Here is a 27,318-nt window from a genome sequence, read left to right as displayed (position 1 = left end):
GTTGAACTCTCCAGGATTTAGAGCGAGCCGACGGAGATTTCACAGGATTCAAATAATAGATAAAAGAAAAAAGATTATGATTCTAAAGTAAGACGAGAGATTCAAGAGATGAAGACCTCAGCGTCCAGTGAAGAGAAGCACTTTATTTCATTATGAAGAAACAAAATAATAAAATTCTCATATGACAGCATTGTGTTTCCTTCTATTTACTTTAATTATTACTTTATTTTCATTTACAAACACAACGTCTTTTAAATCACCTTTAAAACAATTTATTAGAACTGATTTTATTCCCTTTGTGTTTTAAATGTTACATAATGTTATATGTTACATGTTACATTATGTTACCTGTTACATTATGTTACATGTTACATAGCGTTATATGTTACATAATGTTACATAATGTTATATTACATGTTACATTATGTTACCTGTTACATTATGTTACATAACGTTATATGTTACATGTTACATGATGTTATATGTTGCATGTTACATAATGTTACATGTTACATAATGTTACATGTTACATAATGTTATGTTACATAATGTTATGTTATATGTTACATGTTACATAATGTTATATGTTACATGTTACATAATGTTATGTTATATGTTACATGTTACATAATATTATATGTTACATGTTACATAATGTTATGTTATATGTTGCATGTTACATTATGTTATATGTTACATGTTACATAATGTTGTTACATTATGTTATATGTTACATGTTACATAATGTTATGTTAAATGTTACATAATGTTATGTTAAATGTTACATAATGTTATGTTACATGTTACATAATGTTATGTTATATGTTACATGTTACATAATGTTATATGTTACATGTTACATAATGTTGTTACATTATGTTTTATGTTACATGTTATATAATGTTATGTTACATGTTACATAATATTGTTACATGTTACATAATGTTATATGTTAAATGTTACATAATGTTATGTTACATGTTACATAATGTTATGTTACATGTTACATTATGTTATATGTTACATGTTGCATAATGTTATGTTACATGTTACATAATGTTATGTTACATGTTACATAATGTTGTTACATGTTACATAATGTTATGTTACATTATGTTAAATGTTACATAATGTTATATGTTAAATGTCACATCATGTTAAATGTTAAATGTTACATACTGTTATGTTACATGTTACATAATGTTATGTTATATGTTACATAATGATATATGTTACATGTTACATAATGTTGTTACATTATGTTGTATGTTACATGTTACATAATGTTATGTTAAATGTTACATAATGGTATGTTACATGTTACATAATGTTATGTTACATGTTACATTATGTTATATGTTACATGTTACATAATGTTATGTTACATGTTACATAATGTTATGTTACATTATGTTAAATGTTACATAATGTTGTGACATTATGTTAAATGTTACATAATGTTATATGTTAAATGTCACATAATGTTATATGTTACATGTTACATAATGTTTTGTTATATGTTACATGTTACATAATGTTATGTTACATGTTACATAATGTTATGTTACATGTTACATTATGTTATATGTTACATTATGTTATGTTACATGTTACATACTGTTATGTTACATGTTACATAATGTTATGTTACATTATGTTAAATGTTACATAATGTTATATGTTACATGTTACATAATGTTATGTTATGTTACATGTTACATAATGTTATATGTTACATAATGTTATGTCAGTTTTATTGTAAATCTCTATGTTGGTTTTGAAAGGTGCTGTATAAATAAAGTTTATTATTTATTAATTTTACACTTCAACCAGAGAGGAGTTCAAAATAAACTGTATTTATTAGTTGACAATGTTCTTATTAGTATTTATAGTTTCATCTCATTGAGGTTTTTGAGTACTGTTTGAGGTACTTTACAGAGTATTATTTCCTGCGCTACATTTAATTAGTAACTTCAGTTCTCTTAATAAAACATAATTATGATGTATTATTAGTGGTATATACATCTGTGAGCTTCACTACACATGAAATTAAACACGAGTACTTTGACTTTTGGTTCTTTAAATATTAATTATTGATGCCAAAACTTTTTAGTATTTTTACTCTATGATACCGGATTACTTCTTCCACCAACAATATTAATAATAATAATAATGATAATGGTAAAAAAATATTTTAATAATAATAATATTTTTGGTAATAATTCTAATAATAATAATGATATTGTCTTCCTGTAGGAATAACTGGTGGAGAACTGGTCTTCAGTCAGAAGGGGAATAACAACATGTTCATTGATGTGTGTGTGTGTGTGTGTGTGTGTGTGTGTGTGTGTGTGTGTGTGTGTGTGTGTGTGTGTGTGTGTGTGTGTGTGCAGATCAGTATCTGTAACATACTGACTGAAGATCTAACAGCAGTGCATTATGGCCCTGTGGTACTGGGAGAAGTAATGAGATTACAGGAACCTCCGGGCCAATCATTACAGCAGCAGAGAGCAGGCTGATGTGATTATGTAGAACGAGGCCAGCTGCGTCCTGGAGGACATGTTTTATGTCATATTCATGATTTATTGATTTATTCATCCACAGCTAACCCTTCACGTTGTTCCAACCTGAGGACCAAAGAGTTCACCAACAACAGACCAAGAGTCTCCGTATCAAACTGTATAACATTTCAATAAACAACAGTACGCCCAATAACAACACTTCAAAAATATATATACGTACTCTGTATATACTCTGTTCTATACCTGCTCAGGTACTCTGTTCTCTACCTGTTCAGGTACTCTGTTCTCTACCTGCTCAGGTACTCTGTTCTCTACCTGCTCAGGTACTCTGTTCTCTACCTGTTCAGGTACTCTGTTCTCTACCTGTTCAGGTACTCTGTTCTCTACCTGCTCAGGTACTCTGTTCATTACCTGTTCAGGTACTCTGTTCTCTACCTGCTCAGGTTTAGACCAGTTTGACTCGTTACTGAAGAAACAAAGATGGCCGTCGACTGTTCACGTTCCATCTCCTCAGATTCATAACTCAAATCATCCATAAATTGTCTTAAAATGATTTAAAAAGATGCTCCTTATAACCTCGTATACATTTTTTGTGTCCAAAGTAATTTTTGGTGTATTAACTGTACTAAGATTCTTATATTCCGTTCTGTATTCATTCATAAACATATTGAGAATACTAGACTGAGTATTTCTGAGTCGCCTTTATTGTGAAAGTACCAAAATGAACCAATGACAGTAGACGATGTTTCAAAGTAAAAGACCCTGTGATGGCTCTGATGTTAGTCACTGGTGCAGACTCCAGGTCTCTGCTGCTTTAAAGCTTTGAACGAGTTCTCCGGAGAGAAACCAGGTCTGAGCCTCCGCAGTGTTAGATAATAGCTCAGCTATCAGCTGCAGGTGAGCATCATCATCACCTTCATCATTCTCACCATCCTCACCATCCTCACCCAGGGAGGTTCAGTAGAAGTAGAAGTACCCAGAGTACAACGATTCATCAGTGAAATGTACTTAAAGTATCTAAAGTAAAAGTACTCGACTCACACAACTCAACTAAAAAGATTTAAGTAGAGTAGATGAATAACTTCCACAGAACAGAATCAAGAAATAAAAAAACTAAAGAGAAAGAAAATAAAAAGACGACAAGAACCCAAATAGTTTCACAATAAGAGCGTAGATGTATTCGTTGAACTCTCAGAACATCGAGTGTTTCATGGTTTAGCGTGTTGTGATGTTTGACGCACTGTTACAAACGTGTTCAAGGAACCAGAGCATGATGTCATTCATCTGGTGGATCCTTTTAAGATCTCAGGTCCTGCACCTTTTAATTGGCTGTCAAAAATAACCAGAACCCTCATCGTCCAGTTCCACCCCAGAGCAGAGAACCTCAGGGGAGGAAGAGCCGCCACACACACACACACACACACACACACACACACACACACACACACACACACACACACACACACACACACACACTCTCAATGTGGGCTGGTTCACCATCTTTATGTAAAACCTGTGTGGGAGGAGAGCACATTGCAGAGTAGAGCTTCAGAAATGTGATCAAGTGAGAGGCTGCAGAGTGAGAAGATAACATGCTGTCATTCATCAGCACGTTAGAGTAGAAGAAGAAGAAGAAGCAGAAGAAGAAGAAGAAGAAGTAGAAGAAGAAGAAGAAGCAGAAGAAGAAGTAGAAGAAGAAGAAGACGAAGTAGAAGAAGAAGCAGTAGAAGAAGAAGAAGAAGAAGAAGCAGAAGAAGAAGAAGCAGAAGAAGAAGCAGAAGAAGAAGCAGAAGAAGAAGAAGAAGTAGAAGCAGAAAAAGAGAAGAAAAGGCAGTGTTTGCTGCTCTGAGAGGAGAGGAGGAGTTCACTTCCTCCTCTTCTTTTAGCAGCTGTACAGCCTCACAAGCTCCAGCAGGTGGCCCAGCACTCACCTCACTCTCTCAGCCAATCAGAGCGGCTGGAGCTGGAGGTGGGCGGGGCATAAGAGGAAAAAGAGAGGGAGAGCCTCAGAGCTCAGATAAAAAGTAGAAAGAACAGAGTGAGAGAGACTCTGCATCGAGGAGACAGAAGAGAGCCATGAAGTGAGGAAGGAGAGGAAGAAGGAGAGGAAGTAGAAGAGGAAGAGTGCAGCTGCTGCTACAGACTTCTTCTTCTTCTTTGTTGTTGTTTCTGTCAGTGTTCAGACTTCCTGGATCTGCTGCTGAGCGTGAGGAGAAAGAGGAGGTCTGTTCAGAGAGCATGAGGAGGAGAGAGGCTTCCTCTGGCTGGGAGCATTAAGAGAAGGAAGGAAGGAAGCAAAGGAAGGAAGCCAGTTTAGAGAAAAAGCAGCCCTCCTCACCTCCTCCTCCTGTAACAGTTTGTTGTGCTGCTGCTTCCTGGTGTGAAGCTGAAGCTCCACTTCCTGAGAAGTTGTCACGATGGCTGACGGCTCTCAGACCTCAGACCGGCTGTGAGGAGCTAGGAAAGGAAAGGAAGCCATGGACCAGCAGCCTGAGGAGGAGCAGCCGACCTCCTCGCCGCAGGATGGAGGAGGAGAGGAGCCTCCCTCCTCTTCCTCTTCCTCCTCTTCGTCCCCTCACACTGAGCTGCCCCCCCCGGCCCCCAGCAGGACCTTCACCGGCCTGAGGATCTTCTGCAGGAGGTGAGTGTGTCTCCTTCACGCCGTCTTCGTCTTCCTCAGCTGTTCATGCAACTGCTCTTCCTCGGCACAGGAAGTGATGCGTTGTGTCTCTGAGCCTCTTCTTCACAAACAGGACGTGTTCGCTGTCACATCTGCTATTGTTCTGGTAGTGAAGAAGAAGAAACTCTTCTTCTGTGGTGTTTCTGAAGTCTATTTCCTGTTTGGTAGTTTTGTGTCTTTACAGACGAGACGTCAGAGAGTGAAGAAGAAAGAAACGTTGTAGATGTTCTGACGTTCTAAAGAGTTCTGTTTGTTACACGTCACTTTGTTCTGACGTTCTAAAGGGTTCTGTTTGTTACACGTCACTTTTTTCTGATGTTCTGACGTTCTAAAGAGTTCTGTTTGTTACATGTCACTTTGTTCTGACGTTCTAAAGGGTTCTGTTTGTTACACGTCACTTTTTTCTGATGTTCTGACGTTCTAAAGGGTTCTGTTTGTTACACGTCACTTTTTTCTGATGTTCTAAAGAGTTCTGTTTGTTACACGTCACTTTGTTCTGACGTTCTAAAGAGTTCTGTTTGTTACACGTCACTTTGTTCTGACGTTCTAAAGGGTTCTGTTTGTTACACGTCACTTTTTTCTGACGTTCTAAAGGGTTCTGTTTGTTACACGTCACTTTTTTCTGATGTTCTGACGTTCTAAAGGGTTCTGTTTGTTACACGTCACTTTGTGCTGACGTTCTAAAGAGTTCTGTTTGTTACACGTCACTTTGTTCTGACGTTCTAAAGGGTTCTGTTTGTTACACGTCACTTTGTTCTGATGTTCTGACGTTCTAAAGGGTTCTGTTTGTTACACGTCAATTTGTTCTGACGTTCTGTCGTTCTAAAGGGTTCTGTTTGTTACACGTCACTTTGTTCTGACGTTCTTCAGAACTCCTCTCAACACTTGTAGTGGATTGAATCTGGAGTCTTCATCATCTTCATCAGTAGATTAAATAATATTAATATCAGTCGTATACTTTAGTAACTGACAGGTTTAAATACTCTAAAGCTGAGGAACCGTCTTTGTGTTGTTATTGTTTTTAATAATGCACAAATTAAATGTTTTCTTTGTGAAAAATGAAATAATAATACTAATAATGATAATGATGATAATAATAATAATAATAATGATGATAATAATAATAATAATAATAATGATGATAATAATGATAATAATAATGATAATAATAATGATGATGATGATGATGATGATGATAATAATGATAATAATAATAATGATTTCAAAGGAAACTTTACAACGTCAGCGTGAAGACGTTGTCAGTCAATCTGTTGATTATTGTTATTATTCTGTTTGTTTGATCGACAGAAAATCTTCTTCTTTTTATTACATTTAATTTATTTGAGCTTTTGTTACGTTCAATAGTTTAATGGAGAAATATTCTCACGAGCAGATTAATGAAGTAGTTTTACTACAAGTTTAACAACGTGTGTGTGTGTGTGTGTGTGTGTGTGTGTGTGTGTGTGTGTGTGTGTGTGTGTGTGTGTGTGTGTGTGTTTGTGTGTGTGTGTGTACATTTACTGCAGTTCTGTGCTGAGGTACAATCTGAACTACTTGTACTTGTACTAGTAAGGTACATCTTAAGTAACTAAGTACATTTACTCAAGTACAGATACTTGTACTTAATTTGAGATACTTGTACTTAACTTGAGTACTTGTACTTTCTATTCCTCAGACTCTGATGATAAACTTTCAGAAGCTGTATACACGAAACGTTACAGCTTCATTCAGAGACTTTATACAACATTATATTCATAAAAACATGGAGGAAATGCATTTATATATATATATATATATATATATATATAACTCTGTAAAAACCTTTGACTCTAATATGTCAATATAATGAAACAAGAATTCTGAACCTGTTTTGTCCAATATTCATATTTATGTTTAAGAAATGTATGAAAATGAGCACATATTGAATGTGTTAATGCCTCATTTGCATATTTAAACATAACATTTCAGTAATGATCTGGTGAAGTTTCATGATGTCTGTTAGTTGAATGAAGTACTTATACACTGTTAGTGGTACTTTTACTTCAGTAAAGGATCTGAATACACAGATCTTTATTAAAGCTGCTCCGCTGAGAATCAAAAGGTGACGAGTGCAGATTAAAGTCTCATCAACTCTAATTATATCAGCTGGTGATGAAGAGCAACTCATTAAAGACACTCTGAGAGCCTGATGGGAAAACGTCACTCAGGAGGAGAAGAGTCAATCTGAAGGACAGGAGGAGGAGGAGGAGGAGGAGGAGGAAGAGGAGAAGGACTTACACTTCATCCTTCAGTTTATCACAAACATTTAACACATACAAGAACACTTCATCCTTCAGTTTATCACAAACATTTAACATATACAGGAACACTTCATTCTTTAGTTTGTCTCAAACATTAACATATACAGGAACACTTCATCCTTCAGTTTATCACAAACATTTAACACATACAAGAACACTTCATCCTTTAGTTTATCACAAACATTTAACACATACAAGAACACTTCATCCTTCAGTTTATCACAAACATTTAACATATACAGGAACACTTCATCCTTCAGTTTATCACAAACATTTAACACATACAAGAACACTTCATTCTTTAGTTTATCACAAACATTTAACACATACAAGAACACTTCATCCTTCAGTTTATCACAAACATTTAACATATACAGGAACACTTCATTCTTTAGTTTGTCACAAACATTTAACATATACAGGAACACTTCATTCTTTAGTTTGTCACAAACATTTAACATATACAGGAACACTTCATCCTTCAGTTTATCACAAACATTTAACATATACAGGAACACTTCATTCTTTAGTTTGTCACAAACATTTAACACATACAAGAACACTTCATCCTTCAGTTTATCACAAACATTTAACATATACAGGAACACTTCATTCTTTAGTTTGTCACAAACATTTAACATATACAGGAACACTTCATCCTTCAGTTTATCACAAACATTTAACACATACAAGAACACTTCATCCTTTAGTTTGTCACAAACATTTAACACATACAGGAACACTTAATTCTTTAGTTTATCACAAACATTTAACTTCCCTTAAATGTTGCAGCAGGTGTGAATCCTTTAATGATGAACTCGATCAGACACTTTAAATATTTATCCCAGTTGTTTCTGCTCGTTCCCAGTCTTGGTTCCCAGTCTTGGTTCCCAGTCTTGGTTCCCAGTCTTGGTTCCCAGTCTTGGTTCCCAGTGTTTACATATTAAATGTTAAAACACTCAACAAGTCTCTAAAATGGTCTTTTGTTTAAATCGTATGAATCTTCCTCATTAGATATGAGCGAGGATTCTGTATATTCTGTATAACTATCAGCACCTCATTCATAAAAAGCATGTTTTTAGACTTTTAGAAAAGTTTCTCTTCTTTTGCTTTATTTTCTCTACAATAACTAAAAAGTGTTGAACTCTTTACCCCTTAAAACCCCGATGGCATTTAATGACCATCGCCTGAAGTAAAGGATGTGCAGCTGGAACTGACCAGCTAACATCTGGTCTGAAGAAACATCTGGTGAACTCTGTTTGTTAGAAGTTATTATTAACCTTTTGATCACACACACACACACACACACACACACACACACACACACACACACACACACACACACACACTGGATCATATGTTGCAGTGTGTAATGGACTCCCTGGTCTTCTTTTGTTTCACTGAGGCTCCTTCAGTCTGAGACAGGCCACGCCCCCATCAGTGATGTCACAGCAGTTCTTCCACCTTTGACAGGTGATCAGATGACATCACTGACTGAGTGGAGTGTCTCAGACTGCAAACAGATCTCTCATTAGATCAGCAGACACATACTCTGTTCACTACCTGTTCAGGTACTCTGTTCACTACCTGTTCAGGTACTCTGTTCTCTACCTGTTCAGGTACTCTGTTCACTACCTGTTCAGGTACTCTTTTCTCTACCTGTTCAGGTACTCTGTTCACTACCTGTTCAGGTACTCTGTTCACTACCTGTTCAGGTACTCTGTTCATTACCTGTTCAGGTACTCTGTTCACTACCTGCTCATGTACTCTGTTCTCTACGCTCAGGTACTCTGTTCTCTACCTGTTCAGGTACTCTGTTCACTACCTGTTCAGGTACTCTGTTCTCTACGCTCAAGTACTCTGTTCTCTACACTCAGGTACTCTGTTCTCTACCTGTTCAGGTACTCTGTTCACTACCTGTTCAGGTACTCTGTTCACTACCTGTTCAGGTACTCTGTTCTCTACCTGTTCAGGTACTCTGTTCACTACCTGCTCATGTACTCTGTTCTCTACGCTCAGGTACTCTGTACTCTACCTGTTCAGGTACTCTGTTCACTACCTGCTCATGTACTCTGTTCTCTACGCTCAGGTACTCTGTTCTCTACTTGTTCAGGTACTCTGTTCACTACCTGCTCAGGTCCTCTGAGACTTTCTGTGTCCACTGAATGAGTTGATCAGGATCCAGTTTGTAACGTTAGACGTCGTCTGATTAATTATTTCTCGTGTATTGTTGTTGTACTCTGATCCTGATCTTGGTCAAAGTTTACTTTGTGTGATGTCCATGTTGAGTCTCAGGAGGTTGTGTAGTTGCTGTGATCTTCAGGGTGGATGTTCTCCGTGTGTTGTGGCTGATGTTCTCCATCATGATGAGTCTCATGACGTGGATCTGCTCACAGACAGAATCCTGAGTGACGCATCGTATCAGAGCTGCCTGAGATCAAAGGGTTCATCCACCTGCTCACCTGAATGTACAGACAATAGATCCTCCACCCTGTGATCAGTCACTGTGTTGTTGGTGCTCTTTAGTGGACTTCAGTTTGGCTGCAGCAATAGAAACGTCATTAGAAGAATTCAGTTTTTATTGTAGACGTCTCTATCCCTAAACATCTCAACACCGGTTGGATGGATTGTGATCAGACGTCTTGTTTTTAGAGATAGGAAGTGACACGAGGGGGTGGAGCTAATTGCCTCAGCTGGTTTACCCATAAACAGCTGGTGTTAGCATGCTAATACCACTAGCATTTGAGTGAACTGGCCCTTTAAAGTAGTATTTTGGTACTTTGTATGTGTGTGTGTGTGTGTGTGTAACCAGAGATTACACAGACCCATTTCCTGAGCTATCTTTGTCACTCACTTGCCCTGTTTCTATAAATAGTCTGGTCCAGGAGGGACTCTGGCTCTCAGGGAAGAGGAGGAGGAGGAGGAAGAAGATGAAGAGCTGGAGGAGTACAAGGTCTATAAGGAGGACGAGTTGAGACATGAGTAGTAAAAAGAGTGTGGGAGGTCATAGGGAGGACGAAGAGGAGGAGGAGGAAGATGAGGAAGAGCAGGAGGAGGAGGAAGGTCATAAGAGTAGGAGGATGATGGACAGGAGGAAGGAAAAGAAAAGGAGTCGGGGTAAAACGATTAGGAGCTCGGCAGGAGGAGGACCATGAGGAGGTGCAGGGTGAGGACATGATGAAACAGAGGAGGAGCAGGAGATCTGGTGTTGACAAAAAGAAGGAAAACTGAGAGACCAGAGGAGGAATAATAACAAAGAGCTTCTCCTGTTTTTGAGGAGCAGGAGGAGCAGCTGAAAAGAGTTGTGAAGTAAAAAGCAACAGCAGCAGGAAAGAAGAAGACGAGGAGGAGGAGGTGTGATGGAGGAGTAAAAGGTGGGCGGTCAGGAAGGAAGGAAAGAGTTCAGGTCACAGGTCAAATATCCAGAACACAGATGTTGCCTAACGATAATTAACGATAATTAACGATAATTAATGATAATGAATGAGTATGAATGAGGATTAATGAGGATTAATGATGATTCATGAGTATTAATGATGATTAATGAGTCTTCATGAGTATGCATGAGGATTCATGAGGATTAATAAGGATTTATGACTATCAATGAGGATTCATGCTGATTAATGATTTAAATCTTCTGTGGGGTCAGAAACCAAACCACAGATGAAGTACCGTCACCCACCAGCAGAGAGCAGCAACACCAAACTCTTCAGACATTTAGCAGCTAAAGAAAAGAACCAAACTAATGTTTCATTTGAAATGACTCGTTAATGTGAGTATGAGCTCATGAAGCAGTATTTATAAGTATTTATTAGTAGTATTATTGTCAGCAGAGAATCTGTCCTGATGTGTTGATCACATTCGTCTCCACTGACTGAACCTAATTAGTTTATTCTCTGAAAGCTGATATCTCACCTGGTCCTGGATCAGTTTTCCTCTCTGTGAAAGGACCAGGTTAATCCAGATCCTTTATCTTTATCTACGGACGTCAAGCTTCACCTGAACGTCTCTTTGTAGTTGCTTTAAGTTTCTTTGTAGTTGTTTTGCGTGTCTTTGTAGTCTTTTTGAGTCTCTTTGTAGTTGTTCTGTCTCTTTGTAGTTGTTCTGTGTCTCTTTGTAGTCTTTTTGAGTCTCTTTGTAGTTGTTTTACGTCTCTTTACTGTCATTTTATGTCTCTTTGTAGTTATTTTGAGTCTCTTTGTAGTTGTTCTGTGTCTCTTTGTAGTTGTTTTGAGTCTCTTTGTAGTTGTTCTGTGTCTCTTTGTAGTTGTTCTGTGTCTCTTTGTAGTTCTTCTGTCTCTTTGTAGTTGTTCTGTGTCTCTTTGTAGTCTTTTTGAGTCTCTTTGTAGTTGTTTTACGTCTCTTTACTGTCATTTTATGTCTCTTTGTAGTTATTTTGAGTCTCTTTGTAGTTGTTTTGTGTCTCTTTGTAGTTGTTCTGTGTCTCTTTGTAGTTGTTCTGTCTCTTTGTAGTTGTTCTGTGTCTCTTTGTAGTCTTTTTGAGTCTCTTTGTAGTTGTTTTACGTCTCTTTACTGTCATTTTATGTCTCTTTGTAGTCTTTTTGAGTCTCTTTGTAGTTGTTCTGTCTCTTTGTAGTTGTTCTGTGTCTCTTTGTAGTCTTTTTGAGTCTCTTTGTAGTTGTTTTACGTCTCTTTACTGTCATTTTATGTGTCTTTGTAGTTGTTTTGAGTCTCTTTGTAGTTGTTCTGTGTCTCTTTGTAGTTGTTTTGAGTCTCTTTGTAGTTGTTTTGTGTCTCTTTGTAGTTGTTCTGTGTCTCTTTGTAGTTGTTCTGTGTCTCTTTGTAGTTCTTCTGTCTCTTTGTAGTTGTTCTGTGTCTCTTTGTAGTCTTTTTGAGTCTCTTTGTAGTTGTTTTACGTCTCTTTATTGTCATTTTATGTCTCTTTGTAGTTGTTTTGAGTCTCTTTGTAGTTGTTCTGTGTCTCTTTGTAGTTGTTCTGTCTCTTTGTAGTTGTTTTGTGTCTCTTTGTAGTTGTTCTGTCTCTTTGTAGTTGTTCTGTGTCACTTTGTAGTCTTTTTGAGTCTCTTTGTAGTTGTTTTACGTCTCTTTACTGTCATTTTGTGTCTCTTTGTAGTCCTTTTGTGTTTCTTTGAGTGTCATTCTGTAGGTGAAGCCTCGGGGGAGCCTGAGCTCGTTCAGTAATGGCCTTGGGCCCCGGAGCCTGACAGGGGTACCGTGCTTAATCTCGCCTTGTTGCAACTGGAAGCCGACATTATTTAAGGGGAATCTAACACGGAGGAATTAATGAAGTATTTAACACATCAGACAGAGTCTGTCTGCAGGTTTCTCTGGGTAGTTTTATCTCCTTCTTTTCTTTCCTTTCTACAGATTATCATGATTATCATTTCAGATTTCAACACTTTATGAAACAACGGATGAAAATAATCCTTATTAATAATCCAGCTGCTCCTCGCTGTGCTCTAATTTCAGACAACAAAACAAAGTGCGACATGTCGTCTCTCATGAATCATGCAAGCAGCCAAGAGCCAATCAGTGGCCAGCAAAGAAGTACTGTAGTTAAACACAGTTTTCAGGTACTTATACTATACGTGAGTATTTCCATTTTACACTACTTTATACTTCTACTTCACTTCAATCTAGAGGGAAATGTTGTATTTTTACTAGATTATAATTGTATATGTTTTTTATATGGGAATGAGTAACTCATTTAAGTAGACGACGTAGTGGAGTAGAAGTATAAAGCAACAGAAACGCAGTACTTGAGTGTAGTACATGTGGTAGTACTTGAGTGTAGTACTTGTGGTACAGTAACGTGGTGCAGCTGGTTTTAAATAGCCTGATGGGTCAGTGAAGGCTGCTGATCTTTTAATCCTCTTCTAATCTGTCGCCTCGTTTAAGAAACACCAACAAGGAAGACGCTCTGTCCACCACCACAGAAGAAGAAGTGTTAACGAGGACGCCTCACAGAAAGTCACCTTTTAGTTCATTAGTCATGTTTGTTCCTCCTCCTGATGACGTCATAGTGATGACGTCATAGTGATGACGTCATCGTGATGTCTTCAGGGACTCGCGGTTAATCAGGCTGTTAATGAAAAGACTCCATCCAGGTGCATTGTGGGAAATGTAGGCTCAAGTGTTTCGAGGACTTAAAGTCTCCAACTCTGCTGCTCAGATTCTAAACATCAGAATGTGATTTATATATTATTTATGTTTGAGCTTCATGTTGATCTGAAGTTATTGATCAGTTATTGATCGGTTATTAATCGGTTATTAATCGGTTATTAATCAGTTATCAGTTATGGATCAGTTATGGATCAGTTATTGATCAGTTATCAGTTATTGATCAGTTATCAGTTATGGATCAGTTATTGGTCAGTTATGGATCAGTTATGGATCAGTTATTGATCAGTTGTCAGTTATTGATTGATTGAGTCGAGCTGCTGATGAACACGTTTAAGTGTTTAACCACCATTTTATTTTCAAAAAGAAACAAACAATATTGTTATTATTGATTCATCTGTTTGTTCATTAAAATATCAAGAAAAGTGAAAAACAAAAACCTGTGAAAAGTTCTAAAAGCTTTGTAATAATTTAATAACATGATGTGATCAGATTATGTTATTAAACACATATTTATCACATGATTAATTGCGTTGTATTAAAATTGAATGATGTGATTATTTGATACATTTATAATAAACTTATTAGAATAATAATTATTATATCGATCAGGAGAAAACACTTTTTATTGGTGCCTTTTGTTTTTAATATATATTTTATTTATACTATTTGTGCTAAATGTATAAAACTGTAATCCATCAAAATGAATGTTTTATGATTTATTAATAGTTTTCAGGTTGTATTTATATTTGAATGGTTTTATGATGTCATCAGTCTATTAATTGATGAGATCTTCGTCATCAATAAATCGATGACATCATCAGTGCGTCATCGATCCGGTCCTGAGGGGGCTCGAGACCGGTTGCCATGACACTCGCTCCTCAGCAACCACACAAGCGACCGGTACAATGCGGTCACGTGACCCCCTCCTCTGATCTCTTGATGATCCGGATCCATAATTCAGCAGCAGCCTTGAAGTGTTAATGAGGAGAGAGACAGAGGATTATGGGATGTTGGAGAGCCGCTCCAGGATCAGTTCGTCCCGGGTCGGTCCTGTTAGGGAGCGGGTCCTGGATCAGCTCCGTGGTCCCGGATCAGGCAGCAGAGCGGCTCGTGCGGCTGCTCTGGGATCAGATTAGTTAAAGAGTTATTTTAAACAGCAGCTTAGTGTCGCTCCTCTTCCTCCTCCTCCTCTTCCTCAGCGGACCGAGTCTTCCTCTCAGGTTGTATCAAAGCTTTCTGGTGGTTTTCTGTGGTTCTGGCTTAGTTCTGGACCTGGACCACCTCAGTCCTTCTGTGTGTGTGTGTGTGTGTGTGTGTGTGTGTGTGTGGACCACAGTACTTTTTATGATCTTTATTCTTTGTTTGTCTCTACAGGTGTTGTGTTTTTGTTTTTGACAGACCTTCAGCAGCTTTAATGCTTCATAAAATGTTTAAAATGATTCAAATTCAGCTTCAAGTCTGAAGTTTTAGTGTTTCTATGTGATTCATTTAGTGAGTTTAATGTCTTCGAGCTGATTTATTGTGTTTCTGTGTTGGATGAATGTTTGTTTGTTTGAATCATTTGATCAGATTAGATTTAGTTTCCCAGCAGGACCCCGTGGACATGAACTGTGTTCTGAATGCTCATTTAAAAGAAGAGTTTCTGGATGTTCACTTCCTCTCTGGATGTGGATTCGAGTGGTTTCAATGTGTTACCTGATGGATGATTCATGGATGTTTAGAGGCTCAATAACTCCATATGTTGATGAAAACAATCATTAAAAAACAGCCACAATAACAGCTGTTCTTTTGACATCAATATTTATTGCATTATATTCAAATTGAATCATGTTATTTTTGCTGTATTTATCATATTAACGTATCAGAATCATCAGGATGTCGACTTGAACACAAAGACTGACTTCGAAATGTAACACTTCTGTTTTTATTGGTGCCTTTGTCTTTAATTAAATGTTCAATTTGTCCGTTAAAGAATGTTGGTAATAATTTATTTATTGAATATTTTCTCCAGATCTGAGGACGCTTTAATATCTGTTAATTCATCGCTATAATAACGTTGTGATATTCATATTATCACATATTGACGTTGTGTCATGAAGCAGAAGAAGTTAGAGATTAGTCACTAAATGTTTAAACTGATGAAGCTAACGTTAGCATGCTAATATGTGAACCGTTTAACGTTAGCAGTTTGTTTTTCAGGATTCATATTATTGATTATCATAGATCACTGAGATCATTTAGAAACATGCAGAAATATGACAAACACACATGAATTTTTATGAATAACTATTCTGTGTATTATTAGATCAACAGTTTATGTTTAAAGTGTTAACAGTTACCAGGCTGTCATTGGTGCACATTGTTTTACAGTTACCAGGCTGTCATTGGTGCACATTGTTTAACAGTTACCAGGCTGTCATTGGTGCACATTGTTTAACAGTCACCAGGCTGTCATTGGTGCACATTGTTTAACAGTCATCAGGCTGTCATTGGTGCACATTGTTTAACAGTTATCAGGCTGTCATTGGTGCACATTGTTTTACAGTTACCAGGCTGTCATTGGTGCACATTGTTTAACAGTTATCAGGCTGTCATTGGTGCACATTGTTTAACCGTTATCAGGCTGTCATTGGTGCACATTGTTTTACAGTTACCAGGCTGTCATTGGTGCACATTGTTTTACAGTTACCAGGCTGTCATTGGTGCACATTGTTTTACAGTTACCAGGCTGTCATTGGTGCACATTGTTTAACAGTTATCAGGCTGTCATTGGTGCACATTGTTTAACAGTTATCAGGCTGTCATTGGTGCACATTGTTTAACCGTTATCAGGCTGTCATTGGTGCACATTGTTTAACCGTTATCAGGCTGTCATTGGTGCACATTGTTTAACAGTCATCAGGCTGTCATTGGTGCACATTGTTTAACAGTTATCAGGCTGTCATTGGTGCACATTGTTTTACAGTTACCAGGCTGTCATTGGTGCACATTGTTTAACAGTTACCAGGCTGTCATTGGTGCACATTGTTTAACAGTCATCAGGCTGTCATTGGTGCACATTGTTTTACAGTTATCAGGCTGTCATTGGTGCACATTGTTTAACAGTCATCAGGCTGTCATTGGTGCACATTGTTTAACAGTTATCAGGCTGTCATTGGTGCACATTGTTTTACAGTTACCAGGCTGTCATTGGTGCACATTGTTTAACAGTTATCAGGCTGTCATTGGTGCACATTGTTTAACCGTTATCAGGCTGTCATTGGTGCACATTGTTTTACAGTTACCAGGCTGTCATTGGTGCACATTGTTTTACAGTTACCAGGCTGTCATTGGTGCACATTGTTTAACAGTTATCAGGCTGTCATTGGTGCACATTGTTTAACAGTTATCAGGCTGTCATTGGTGCACATTGTTTAACCGTTATCAGGCTGTCATTGGTGCACATTGTTTAACCGTTATCAGGCTGTCATTGGTGCACATTGTTTTACAGTTATCAGGCTGTCATTGGTGCACATTGTTTAACCGTTATCAGGCTGTCATTGGTGCACATTGTTTTACAGTTATCAGGCTGTCATTGGTGCACATTGTTTAACCGTTATCAGGCTGTCATTGGTGCACATTGTTTTACAGTTACCAGGCTGTCATTGGTGCACATTGTTTTACAGTTATCAGGCTGTCATTGGTGCACATTGTTTTACAGTTATCAGGCTGTCATTGGTGCACATTGTTTTACAGTTATCAGGCTGTCATTGGTGCACATTGTTTAACCGTTATCAGGCTGTCATTGGTGCACATTGTTTTACAGTTATCAGGCTGTCATTGGTGCACATTGTTTAACCGTTATCAGGCTGTCATTGGTGCACATTGTTTAACCGTTATCAGGCTGTCATTGGTGCACATTGTTTTACAGTTATCAGGCTGTCATTGGTGCACATTGTTTTACAGTTATCAGGCTGTCATTGGTGCACATTGTTTTACAGTTACCAGGCTGTCATTGGTGCACATTGTTTTACAGTTACCAGGCTGTCATTGGTGCACATTGTTTAACAGCCATTAGGCTGTCAGTGGTCATTAGTGAGACCTTTGACCTCCAGCTGTTATTAGTGAACGTCACTATGAGGAACTATAATTTAGTGTTGATTCTGGTCCCTGTGAACTAAAGCTGTAGTGTCTCCGAGCACCAGACTCCCTTTAGAGAACCTCTCATTTTATTGCAGCAGGGTCTGACAGTCTGCCCCTCTCAGTCCTGGTTCTGGTTCTCCCGTGCCTCCCTTCCCTCCAGCGGATCCAGCATTACGTCCTGAGTCTCCAGCAGAGAGGAGATGATGCTCTGCTCCTGGAGGAGGAGACGCTGCTGCCGAGAGCTGAGCTCTCCTCCTCCCAACGGAGCTCCCGATTTGGGTCTGTCTATCAGGACCAGGTCTAAACTGAGACTGGTTCATATAGAGGATCAGGACTAAACTGAGACTGGTTCAGGACCAGTTAGAAGGTTTAAATCCCTGTAATGATCTTGTGTTGAACTCTTCTTCTCTGAAACCAGTCAAACACTCAGGATGTCGTCACAGACTGATTACTGGAGTGTTGTTGTTGTTTGGAGGAAGAGAAGCCAGCATGTAGTCGTGGCCTTAACCACTGTTCCTTCCTGTTGACATTCTGAGTGTTTTATTATTCATGTTCCTCAGAAACAGCAGTTTGTCTTCCACAACATCTACTAGTGATGATGTGTTCAGGCTCATTCTGGAAATCAGCAACTTAGTGAACCTGGAATGAATTTAATTGACGTTTATTTTGCAGCAGCTTCCACACATTCAAGTTCTCCTGACGATGGTTCTCCTCCAGTATTCAGTAGAACATGTTTCTAGTCTCTGATCTCTGATCAACAACCAATCAGAGGAGAGCTAGTAACGTTAGCAGCACCGCTAACGGCTAACAAACGGAGGTTCACTTCAGTTACATCATGATGCCTTCAGGCTCTGCTCAGTGAACATGAGAATTGGCTGAAGATGAATTATAACATTATGATGATCAGGAATCTATAAAAGATGAATTTGCTCTTTTTTTCTCTTGTGCTGATCTGATCCGTGATCAGGTTTAAAAACTGTAGTCGGATACAGAACTTTAGTTACAAACTGAGGTGGTCCAGTGGTTTATACAGAGCTGAAGTCATGATGTCACTTCCTGTCTGGTTTCAATGAAATCTCTCAATCAGGGTTTCTTTCATCCATGAATTCTCTCCACTCTACTGTCCTACTGTTATTACAGACACCTGAACTAACCACAGACACTAGAAGAACTAGAACCTTGAAGTCACAGTTGAACTTTGGCTCTCTATAAAACAGATTATTTTAGTTTTTAATGGATGAACTACACTTCCTCTAGTTTTCTTATAATACAATATATAATATCTTAGTATCTCCTTCAGCTCTTCACACCAAGCTAACTACTTTTTGCGCCCAACAGCCAGAGAGGAGCATTTCAGACGTCTTCCTCGTCTCTCAGTCCATCATGGACACGTTTTTCCGCCGTCACTTTAAGAGGAAGGAGGCGGCTCTGCCGGCGGGGGCGGAGTCTAAATCGGTCAACCAGCGGCGGCCCAGTGTGGCCGTCCCGACCAGCAAGGCCCGCCGGAGGTCCAACGCCGGGCTGCCGTCCTCCTCGCTGACCCAGCGGCGACGCCCCAGCGTCCAGCTGCAGGGGGCGCTGCCGTGCGCCGGAGGGGGGCGTCTGGCGAAGACGTCCCGGCACAGCAGGTGGGCGGGGCACGTCCGGCGGCGCTCCAGCACCACCACCCCCAGCCTCAACCCCAGGTTCGCCGTGTGCAGGAGGAAGGTGGGCAAGCTGCGGACCATCGACACGCACCTGCTGGGCCCGTCCATGCTGCTCGCCAGCCTCATCCAGATGGCTGAGGAAGAGGAGGAGGTGGAGGGGGCGGGGCTACCGGCCGGAGAGCAGCAGGTGGAGGTGAGGGGCGGGGCCAGCAACAGGAGGATGTTCTCACGCTCCAGCAGCCTCCAATCGGATAGCAGCGATTACTCCACCGCCAACGACAGCCAATCAGAAGCCAGCCAGCCGTCCGAGGAGGCGGAGCAGCTGGCGGAGGAGGAGGAGGACAAAGACGCCTCCTGGTCGCACGTCTCCTCCTCCTCCGACCGCCCATCCTCCTCCTCCGGCCTGGAGGTGATGAGAGAGACTCCTCGGCCCCCCCCGACGTGGCGGCCCCTCATCCGGGCCCCTCGCTGCCTGAGGAGGAACTCCTCTCAGCTGTTCTCAGGAGACGCCGCTCCTCTCGGCCGCCGCCGGGCATCCAGCCAGAGGAAGAGGAGGAGGATCTCCACCATCTCTAAGGCCGGGAGCCCATGGCCGGGGAGGGGCCCCCCGCTGCCCAGCCGCAGGAGCTCGGTCCACTACCTCCACCAGCCAGCCTTCTACCGGGGCCCAGGGGCCCTCAGCCCGCTGGGCGACGCCCACCTGGAGAGCTGGAGCGGCTTCCTGCTGTATGTAGACCTCCAACATGGCGGCTCAAGTTTAGCTGAATGTTACTGAGAGAAATGTGGCTGCAGGGTTATTCCACAACAAACCTGAAAGAGTTTTAAATGAGTCACGTTTCATCCTCTCACTTCAGTGGTGAGACGATTGAAATGGTTCTCATCTGGAGACACACACGTCTGAAGCTCATTGATGATCACTGATCACAGCAGAGCAGCTCTGTTGCTAAGGTCAAGGAATGGATGTGTGTGTGTTCTTATACAACTGTCGTTGTGAGGACCAGTTAGAACCTTAGAGCTTGTGAGGACACTTTTGGAAATGAGGACTTTTTGTCCTCTCTTCTTCAAAGGCTTGTTTAAGGGTTCAGGCTTTAAAGGTTCAGGTTCATGTCAGTGTCCTCTCAAAGGTAAAAGAACAGGTGTGTGTGTGCGTGTGTGTGTGTGTGTGTGTGTGTGTGTGTGCGTGTGTGTGTGTGTGCGTGTGTGTGTGTGTGTGTGTGTGTGTGCGTGTGTGCGTGTGTGTGTGTGCGTGTGTGCGTGTGTGCGTGTGTGCGTGCGCGTGTGCGTGTGCGTGTGTGCGTGCGCGTGTGTGTGTGTGTGTGTGTGTGTGTGTGTGTGTGCGTGTGTGTGTGTGTGCGTGTGCGTGTGTGTGCGTGCGTGTGTGTGTGTGTGTGTGTGTGGCAGGAAGTGTTCAGCTCACTGTGTCTTTTAAAATGCAAATAAACATGGAGTTTCATATTACAACAGAAACAGAGTATCTGCTGCTGATTCTTCAAAAGAATAAAATTAGTTTCACATCAGTAAATCAATGCTTCATTTATATTAGGCTTCAGGTAACCATAACAACTATAGGTAGAACTAAAAGACATTATATTGCTCCATTAAACTCGTTGTTTTTAAATGAATAATTATTTCTGCATTAATCCTGAACGTATCCATGATGATGATGATGATAATATGAACATGACAAAACTACAACTAATAAAAGGTATAAACTGATCTGGAGTCCGTTTCCTTCTGGTTTCAGGAAAGCGATGGCGAAGTCGGGTTTGCAGCACGCAGCGGCGGCGGCTCAGCCCAACGCGGCGACGTCCGGACAGACCGACCCGCCGCAGGAGCCCAACAGCACCGTGGACTGGAGCGTGAGTCACTGCTGAACCAGCCAATCAGCATTCAGCTTCAAATGATTCAATCAATGAGGAAACTAGATTTTAAAAAAGGAGTCAAAGAACCTCCCTCCTTTTATTAGTCTCTGCGACGTCCATGACATCCAGGGAACATAACGCTCATCTCGGAGTTCATTTTACTTTTATTTGTTTTATTCAAACGTTTGTTTTACCAGGAATATTCAGTGCAAAAACTTTAAAATATAATAAAGTACTTGGGTCAACCAGGGCGGAATGGTGACGAACACACATGAATTATTATTATTGATAATGTTTCTGTTATTTGTTCTTCTAATCTCTGCTGATGGTTTCTGCTAACATTCAATGTTTTGATAGTCTGACTGAAGTGAGAAAGAGAAAACGGTTCTAAACATGTATTTACTTCCCTATAAAACATTTGCAAAACCAACTTTTTTCAAGCATTTCAAATCCATCATTGTTTACATCCACCTTTACTTACTTTCTCTTTTACATTTTAAATTTAAACTACGTATAAAAAACATTTCAATACTCGATATCGCTGAAAGCTCATTTTCATCCCGGCCAGATGGACAATGATACAAACAAGATAAAACAATGTTCAGAGTGTACATAGTCACAGGATACGGAAGGTGTTTACAGAACAGTTCTGCTTGTTTGATTAGTTAATAACATAAAATGATTCTCCTTTAACCTTTAACTTCTTAGCATCATAGAAAAACACACGTCTGAGTTCATCAATAGGATTGAAGAGTTTCTTTATTGTGGCTTCAATGGAAACATTGAGTCTGTTTGACTCTTGAATGCTAAATCTTTATCTTCTCTGTTTTTACAGTATAGTACAGTATGATCGTTTTTTGTAACCACTAAATTCTTAATGTTTATTGTAATAGTTTTAAAGTTAACTCAAGCTGTCTGAATGATTTGTACCTTTTGAAATGATGTTCTTTTTAAATCAAACATTATTTGAAAAGACCTTTAAATTGATATTTAAATGTCAGGTTTATACTTTTATATTCTTGAAACTAAAAAGCTTGTAGAAATGCTTTTTTGTTTTGTTATCCATCGCAGGACAATGCACAGTTCGGGGACCACATCTGGTTTGAGACCAGTGGCTCTGGAGACTTCTGTTATGTTGGAGAGCAGTACTGCATCGCTAAGTCACTGGTGAGTCATGTCGCCCCCCTGTGGTCACAAACTGTACTTCCTGTTAATGAAACAGAGCGCTGTGTCTTAACTTAGAGGGACTGTACACGTGTTAACACCTTTATTCAAATTTATAATTTTCTTTAGACCCTCCTTTTGACTAAGAAGTTAAAAATTGCAAAAAATACTGCTAACAGTCATTTTGCATGTAATATTTAAAAGTGTACAAAGACATTTAAATCATAAACAGAAGAGTGAAAATTAAATATTTTTTAAATTTGTTGATATTTTACAGGCACAAACACATACTCAAACAGTGTGCATTAACATAGTAACTTAAATAAAGTAACAAACACACATATTTTAAGCCCAACAATGATGTTTAACTAAACATAAGAAATTGCTTTTGTTGCATTACTGTTTGGTTTCAATTTACAACATTAGCCACATGTTTAAAACTGCGACCGTAATCCAGGAGAAAATACATTTCCTTCCTTCTTCACACCAAGAATAGTGACACATTTACCGTAATGTTGTTCCGCTTTCTGCTACTATTAGTATGATGGTTTCAAATCACTAAAGACCTCATTTTACTCTCTGTTACCAAGCTATTAATATGCATCACAATGCAATAAATCTGTTGTTGCTTTCTGCAGCAGAAGTCAGTGGCGAGGAAGAAATGTGCCGGCTGTAAGATATCGGTCCACACGATGTGCATGGAGCAGCTGGAGAAGGTAAATCATCTGAACAGCTTCACTCAGATTCTTCTTTGGTCTCTGCTCACGGCGCCTCGTCTCTTTGTTCAGATTAATTTCAGGTGCAAGCCGTCATTTAGAGAACCAGGATGTCGGGCCATTCGAGAGGTCAGTCACGCAGATTTCATTCTGACTTTCACCGAAGTATAAAGTGACTCTACGCACCATCAACAACACGCTTACCCACATATGAGAACTGACAAAATCATTTGTTATCTTGTTTTCTTCAATTCTAGGATTAAAATTACAATAGTATTTTTATCATGTATAATATTTTTTTATAATTATTTTCATTACAGTGGAAACAGCTGATAGTGATTATAAAGTTTGGGCCAAAATCAATCAATTAGATGATAATCTGTGTGAGAAATAAGGAAAGAAAATGAACAAATTTTCAGATCACTATAAGAGCTTTTCACCGTATTTAACGAAACATTTTGGCCTTTTAAAGTAAATAAATCTTACTCTATCACTGTTATCTTACTCTTTTATGTTATTTAAATAACATATAAGTCCGCTACTGATCCTACTTTCCACATGTAACAATTCTACCGTTTAAGAACACTTCACAAATCTGACATAAACCTTTCTTCGGACCTTTCTGAAAAAGATAGTGGTGAATGAGGCCCATCGTCTCTCTAATAACTTCTATAATCCACAAGATGCTCAGAATCACTTTAATGTGAAAAGTTCACAAAATCAAAACAGGCACTGGACTCTTCTAAATCATTGGTTGTTTTTCAGTCCAACGTCGTGCGACACCACTGGGTCCACAGGAGACGTCAAACAGGGAAGTGTCGACAGTGTGGGAAGGTGAGCCTCCGCCGGTCACTCAAAGCTCTTCACTGATAAGCTGCAGAGTCTGAGAGCTAACAGGTCTCCTCTTTTACCGCCAACAGGGATTTCAACAGAAGTTCTCATTTCACAGCAAAGAGATCGTTGCCATCAGCTGCTCGTGGTGCAAACAGGCAGTAAGTTCACAGTCACAGAGAACAGAAACCTGGAGGTTCACATTAGTTTGAATATCAGAGACATTGATAATGGCCATCATTTGACTGGAGCTCTTTTAATCACCTTTTCTTCTTGTGCAGTGGTCTAATAGCACTGACTAGCTGTTTGTGTATGTCATACTAATATTCACACAACAGGAGTGGATGGAAAGTTTTATTTTACACATTTTATAGAAATTTGGTTAACATTTGTACAAACTTAAGCTGGAAAACATACTTATGGCACGGTCTGCCTGCATTTTAGTATGGTGACTTCCTGTCTGTCTGTGTTTCAGTATCACAGCCAGGTGACTTCCTGTCTGTCTGTGTTTCAGTACCACAATAAGGTGACTTCCTGTCTGTCTGTGTTTCAGTACCACAATAAGGTGACGTGCTTCATGCTGCAGCAGATAGAGGAGTGCTGCTCTCTGGGAGCTCATGCTGCCGTCATCATCCCTCCTACCTGGATCATCAGGGTCCGCAGAATACAGGTACACACATATGTTTGTCTTTCTGTACTTGTGAGGACCTTATGTATTCCCTAGCTCCTAACTCTTACCATCACAACTAAATGCCTCTCTGCCCACTATAACGCTAAACTAGACCTAATTCCAACATGAACCTTCAACCAGTCCAAAATGTCTTTTATCTGCAAAATTCAAAATCATTAAATGTGGAGATAAATGGTTTTCATTACTTCTTGCACTCATTTAAACATAGTTATAATTACTAATTTAGCACTTAACACCACAATTTGTATCATGACAGCGTATTTTGGGTACTACACTAAGTTATTGAACAGTGTATTTTATTACTGTATGTATTTTCCTTATGACCAACACTTTCTTCTCATACAAGTAGAAAGAGAAAGTAGAACAGAACATGAGGGTCCTTCACTCATTGTTTGGACATAAACGTTAGATTGTGTGTGTATATATGGAGTTGGCTTTACGGTCCCCACAAGGAAGGTTGGTCCCCACAATGTCAGTGTTATCAGGTCCTCACACTGTTCAATAAATGAGCGTAAGTACACACACACACATATATCTTCTGATGTTGTTGTGTTTGTCTTCCTTTGTTCAGTCGTCTCTAAAGTCGAGTAAAAAGAAGAAAAGGACGTCGCTGAAATGCAACAAATCGAGCAAGAAGGGATCCGAGGTGAGGAAGTGACCGAGCTCAACATTTTACTAATCTAGAGCGAAACTTCTTTAAGGTTTCAGTCCAGACAACAGATGTAAATTAGCTTCTAGCTAACTATGGTACAGCTAAAGAGCGGTGCACTGTCCCTGTTAAATAATAGCCTACACTGCTTTGAATCATGCGTCCTTTGAGTCTGACTTTAATAACCTGACATTTTAAAGAGTCTTTTGAGAGGTTGTCATATAATTAGAATATCTGTTGAATTAAGGTTAATGAGTTGGGATGATATAATGTGATGAGTGGTGTAAATGTGTTTTTCGTCTCCTGGGTGTTTCTACTCCGTCAGATTCAAGATGGCCGCTGGAAGCCCTTCCTGGTGAAGCCCCTCCCCTCTCAGCTCATGAAGCCTCTGCTGGTGTTTGTTAACCCCAAGAGTGGAGGAAACCAGGTAGAGTCATCTTCCTGCTTCACAAGGGCCTCATTTCATCTGAACATGTTTGAATCTGAATTTATTTTAAGGATAGCCTCTTGAGATGTAGCATCTCATTATCAAAGGGTTTCCTATAGACATACATGCAAACACATACAGACAAAACATCATTGATGTAACAAACTACAAATAAACACATACAGACAAACATCATTGATGTAACAAACTACAAATAAACACACACAGACAAAACATCATTGATGTAACAAACTACAAATAAACACACACAGACAAAACATCATTGATGTAACAAACTACAAATAAACACACAGACAAAACATCATTGATGTAACAAACTACAAATAAACACACAGACAAAACATCATTGATATCATAACATAAACTACAAATACAGACAGCTCGCTTACCCTCCCCCACCTCAGCCCTCAGCTATTGTACAAGAAATACAAGGATATGATAATTTAACAATTCACATCAGCATGAAGAGCAACTTTTTATAATTCAGTTAGAATGAAAGAAGGCACAAATTAAAAGCATAAGATGAGAAAATAAAGAAGTCCTGAAGCAGCAGAAGGAGGTGATTGATCTCAGAGAAAGATAGATGTTATTCCAATCAAAAGGAGCTTTTTATTGGAATTACTGGGAACAATGAAAAAGGGATATTGCATGAATTGAAGCTAGAGCATTAATAATGCAGCAATTTAATTAGCATTTTGTATTTTATAATATCATGGAAACATGATGAGCATATCGTTGTTGAAGAACCTCAAGTATCATTTAAAAAAATTATAACAAACTGTTCCACTGCAATATCCGTCATCAAATATTTGTTTTGTTCAGCCAGTAAAAAATGTATTAAATTAATAATGAATGACAAAAAACACAAATCCTCATATTTGAAATTGGACCCACAGAATGATGAAAAAATGACGTTAACCATTGATTGAATTTGCAAAATGATACGCTGATAATTTTCTGTTGATTGATAAACAGAATAATAAACAAACTGTTTTTATTTCCTTTTGTTTTCAGGGAGCCAAGATCATCCAGTCCTTCATGTGGTACCTGAACCCTCGGCAGGTGTTTGACCTGACGAAGGGAGGACCCAGAGAGGGGTAAGACCAGACCGGCTCAGGGGTGCATCCCAATTCCCTTTTTTTCTGTTCGGAGGAGTGAGGAGTGAACCGCTGAGGAGATGTTCAGGCTTTACTTTGTGTTTCTCCTGCAGGTTGGAGCTGTACGCCAAAGTGCCCAACCTGAGGATCCTGGCCTGTGGGGGGGACGGGACAGTGAGTCCAACCATAAACTTAAACTTAAACCTAAACTTAACACTAAAAGCACACTCAATCGACAGAGCGCTGCAGGGACGACGTGTTTCTGTCCAACAGGAAGTCATCGTCACCGCTTCCCTCCACAAACAGCCAATAGGAATTTTCCATTGGATAGTTTATGATACTTACACGTTTTTTTAAAATAATCTTCATGGTTTTTGTATACAATTCAATTCATGTGAACAGAATGAACAACATAAGTTGCATATGAACTACATGATTCATATGGAAGTAGTAATAATAGTAGTGGTACTAACAATAGCAAAATG

At 39.2% G+C, this 27,318-nt stretch overlaps 1 protein-coding gene across 3 annotated transcripts in view; it reads left to right on the top strand.

The window, feature by feature from the left end:
* Positions 1-4,062: 4,062 nt before the first annotated feature.
* Positions 4,063-27,318, top strand: part of dgkzb (diacylglycerol kinase, zeta b) — a 41,717-nt gene continuing 18,461 nt past the window's right edge. Inside the window, exons 1-12 of one of the 3 annotated variants that reach the window (XM_068722928.1) lie at positions 4,064-5,163; positions 21,120-21,234; positions 22,309-22,404; positions 23,040-23,117; positions 23,190-23,246; positions 23,883-23,951; positions 24,038-24,109; positions 24,502-24,618; positions 25,211-25,285; positions 25,614-25,715; positions 26,751-26,833; positions 26,947-27,007. In XM_068722928.1, the coding sequence (XP_068579029.1) occupies positions 5,000-5,163; positions 21,120-21,234; positions 22,309-22,404; positions 23,040-23,117; positions 23,190-23,246; positions 23,883-23,951; positions 24,038-24,109; positions 24,502-24,618; positions 25,211-25,285; positions 25,614-25,715; positions 26,751-26,833; positions 26,947-27,007 (1,089 nt within the window). In that variant the 5' untranslated portion in view covers positions 4,064-4,999. Of the gene's footprint in view, positions 5,164-19,097; positions 20,102-21,119; positions 21,235-22,308; positions 22,405-23,039; positions 23,247-23,882; positions 23,952-24,037; positions 24,110-24,501; positions 24,619-25,210; positions 25,286-25,613; positions 25,716-26,750; positions 26,834-26,946; positions 27,008-27,318 lie in introns of those variants that run through there. The other 2 variants (XM_068722926.1, XM_068722927.1) reach the window with 2 other exon arrangements.

The sequence above is a fragment of the Cebidichthys violaceus genome, unplaced genomic scaffold (genome assembly GCF_023349555.1).
Source record: "Cebidichthys violaceus isolate CVI_PGR_0920_01 unplaced genomic scaffold, fCebVio1.0.p SCAF_3, whole genome shotgun sequence".
In the NCBI taxonomy this organism is placed as follows: domain Eukaryota; kingdom Metazoa; phylum Chordata; class Actinopteri; order Perciformes; family Stichaeidae; genus Cebidichthys; species Cebidichthys violaceus.
The sequence above is the reverse complement of the archived record's forward strand: the minus strand, read 5'-3'. Positions and strand labels throughout refer to the sequence as shown.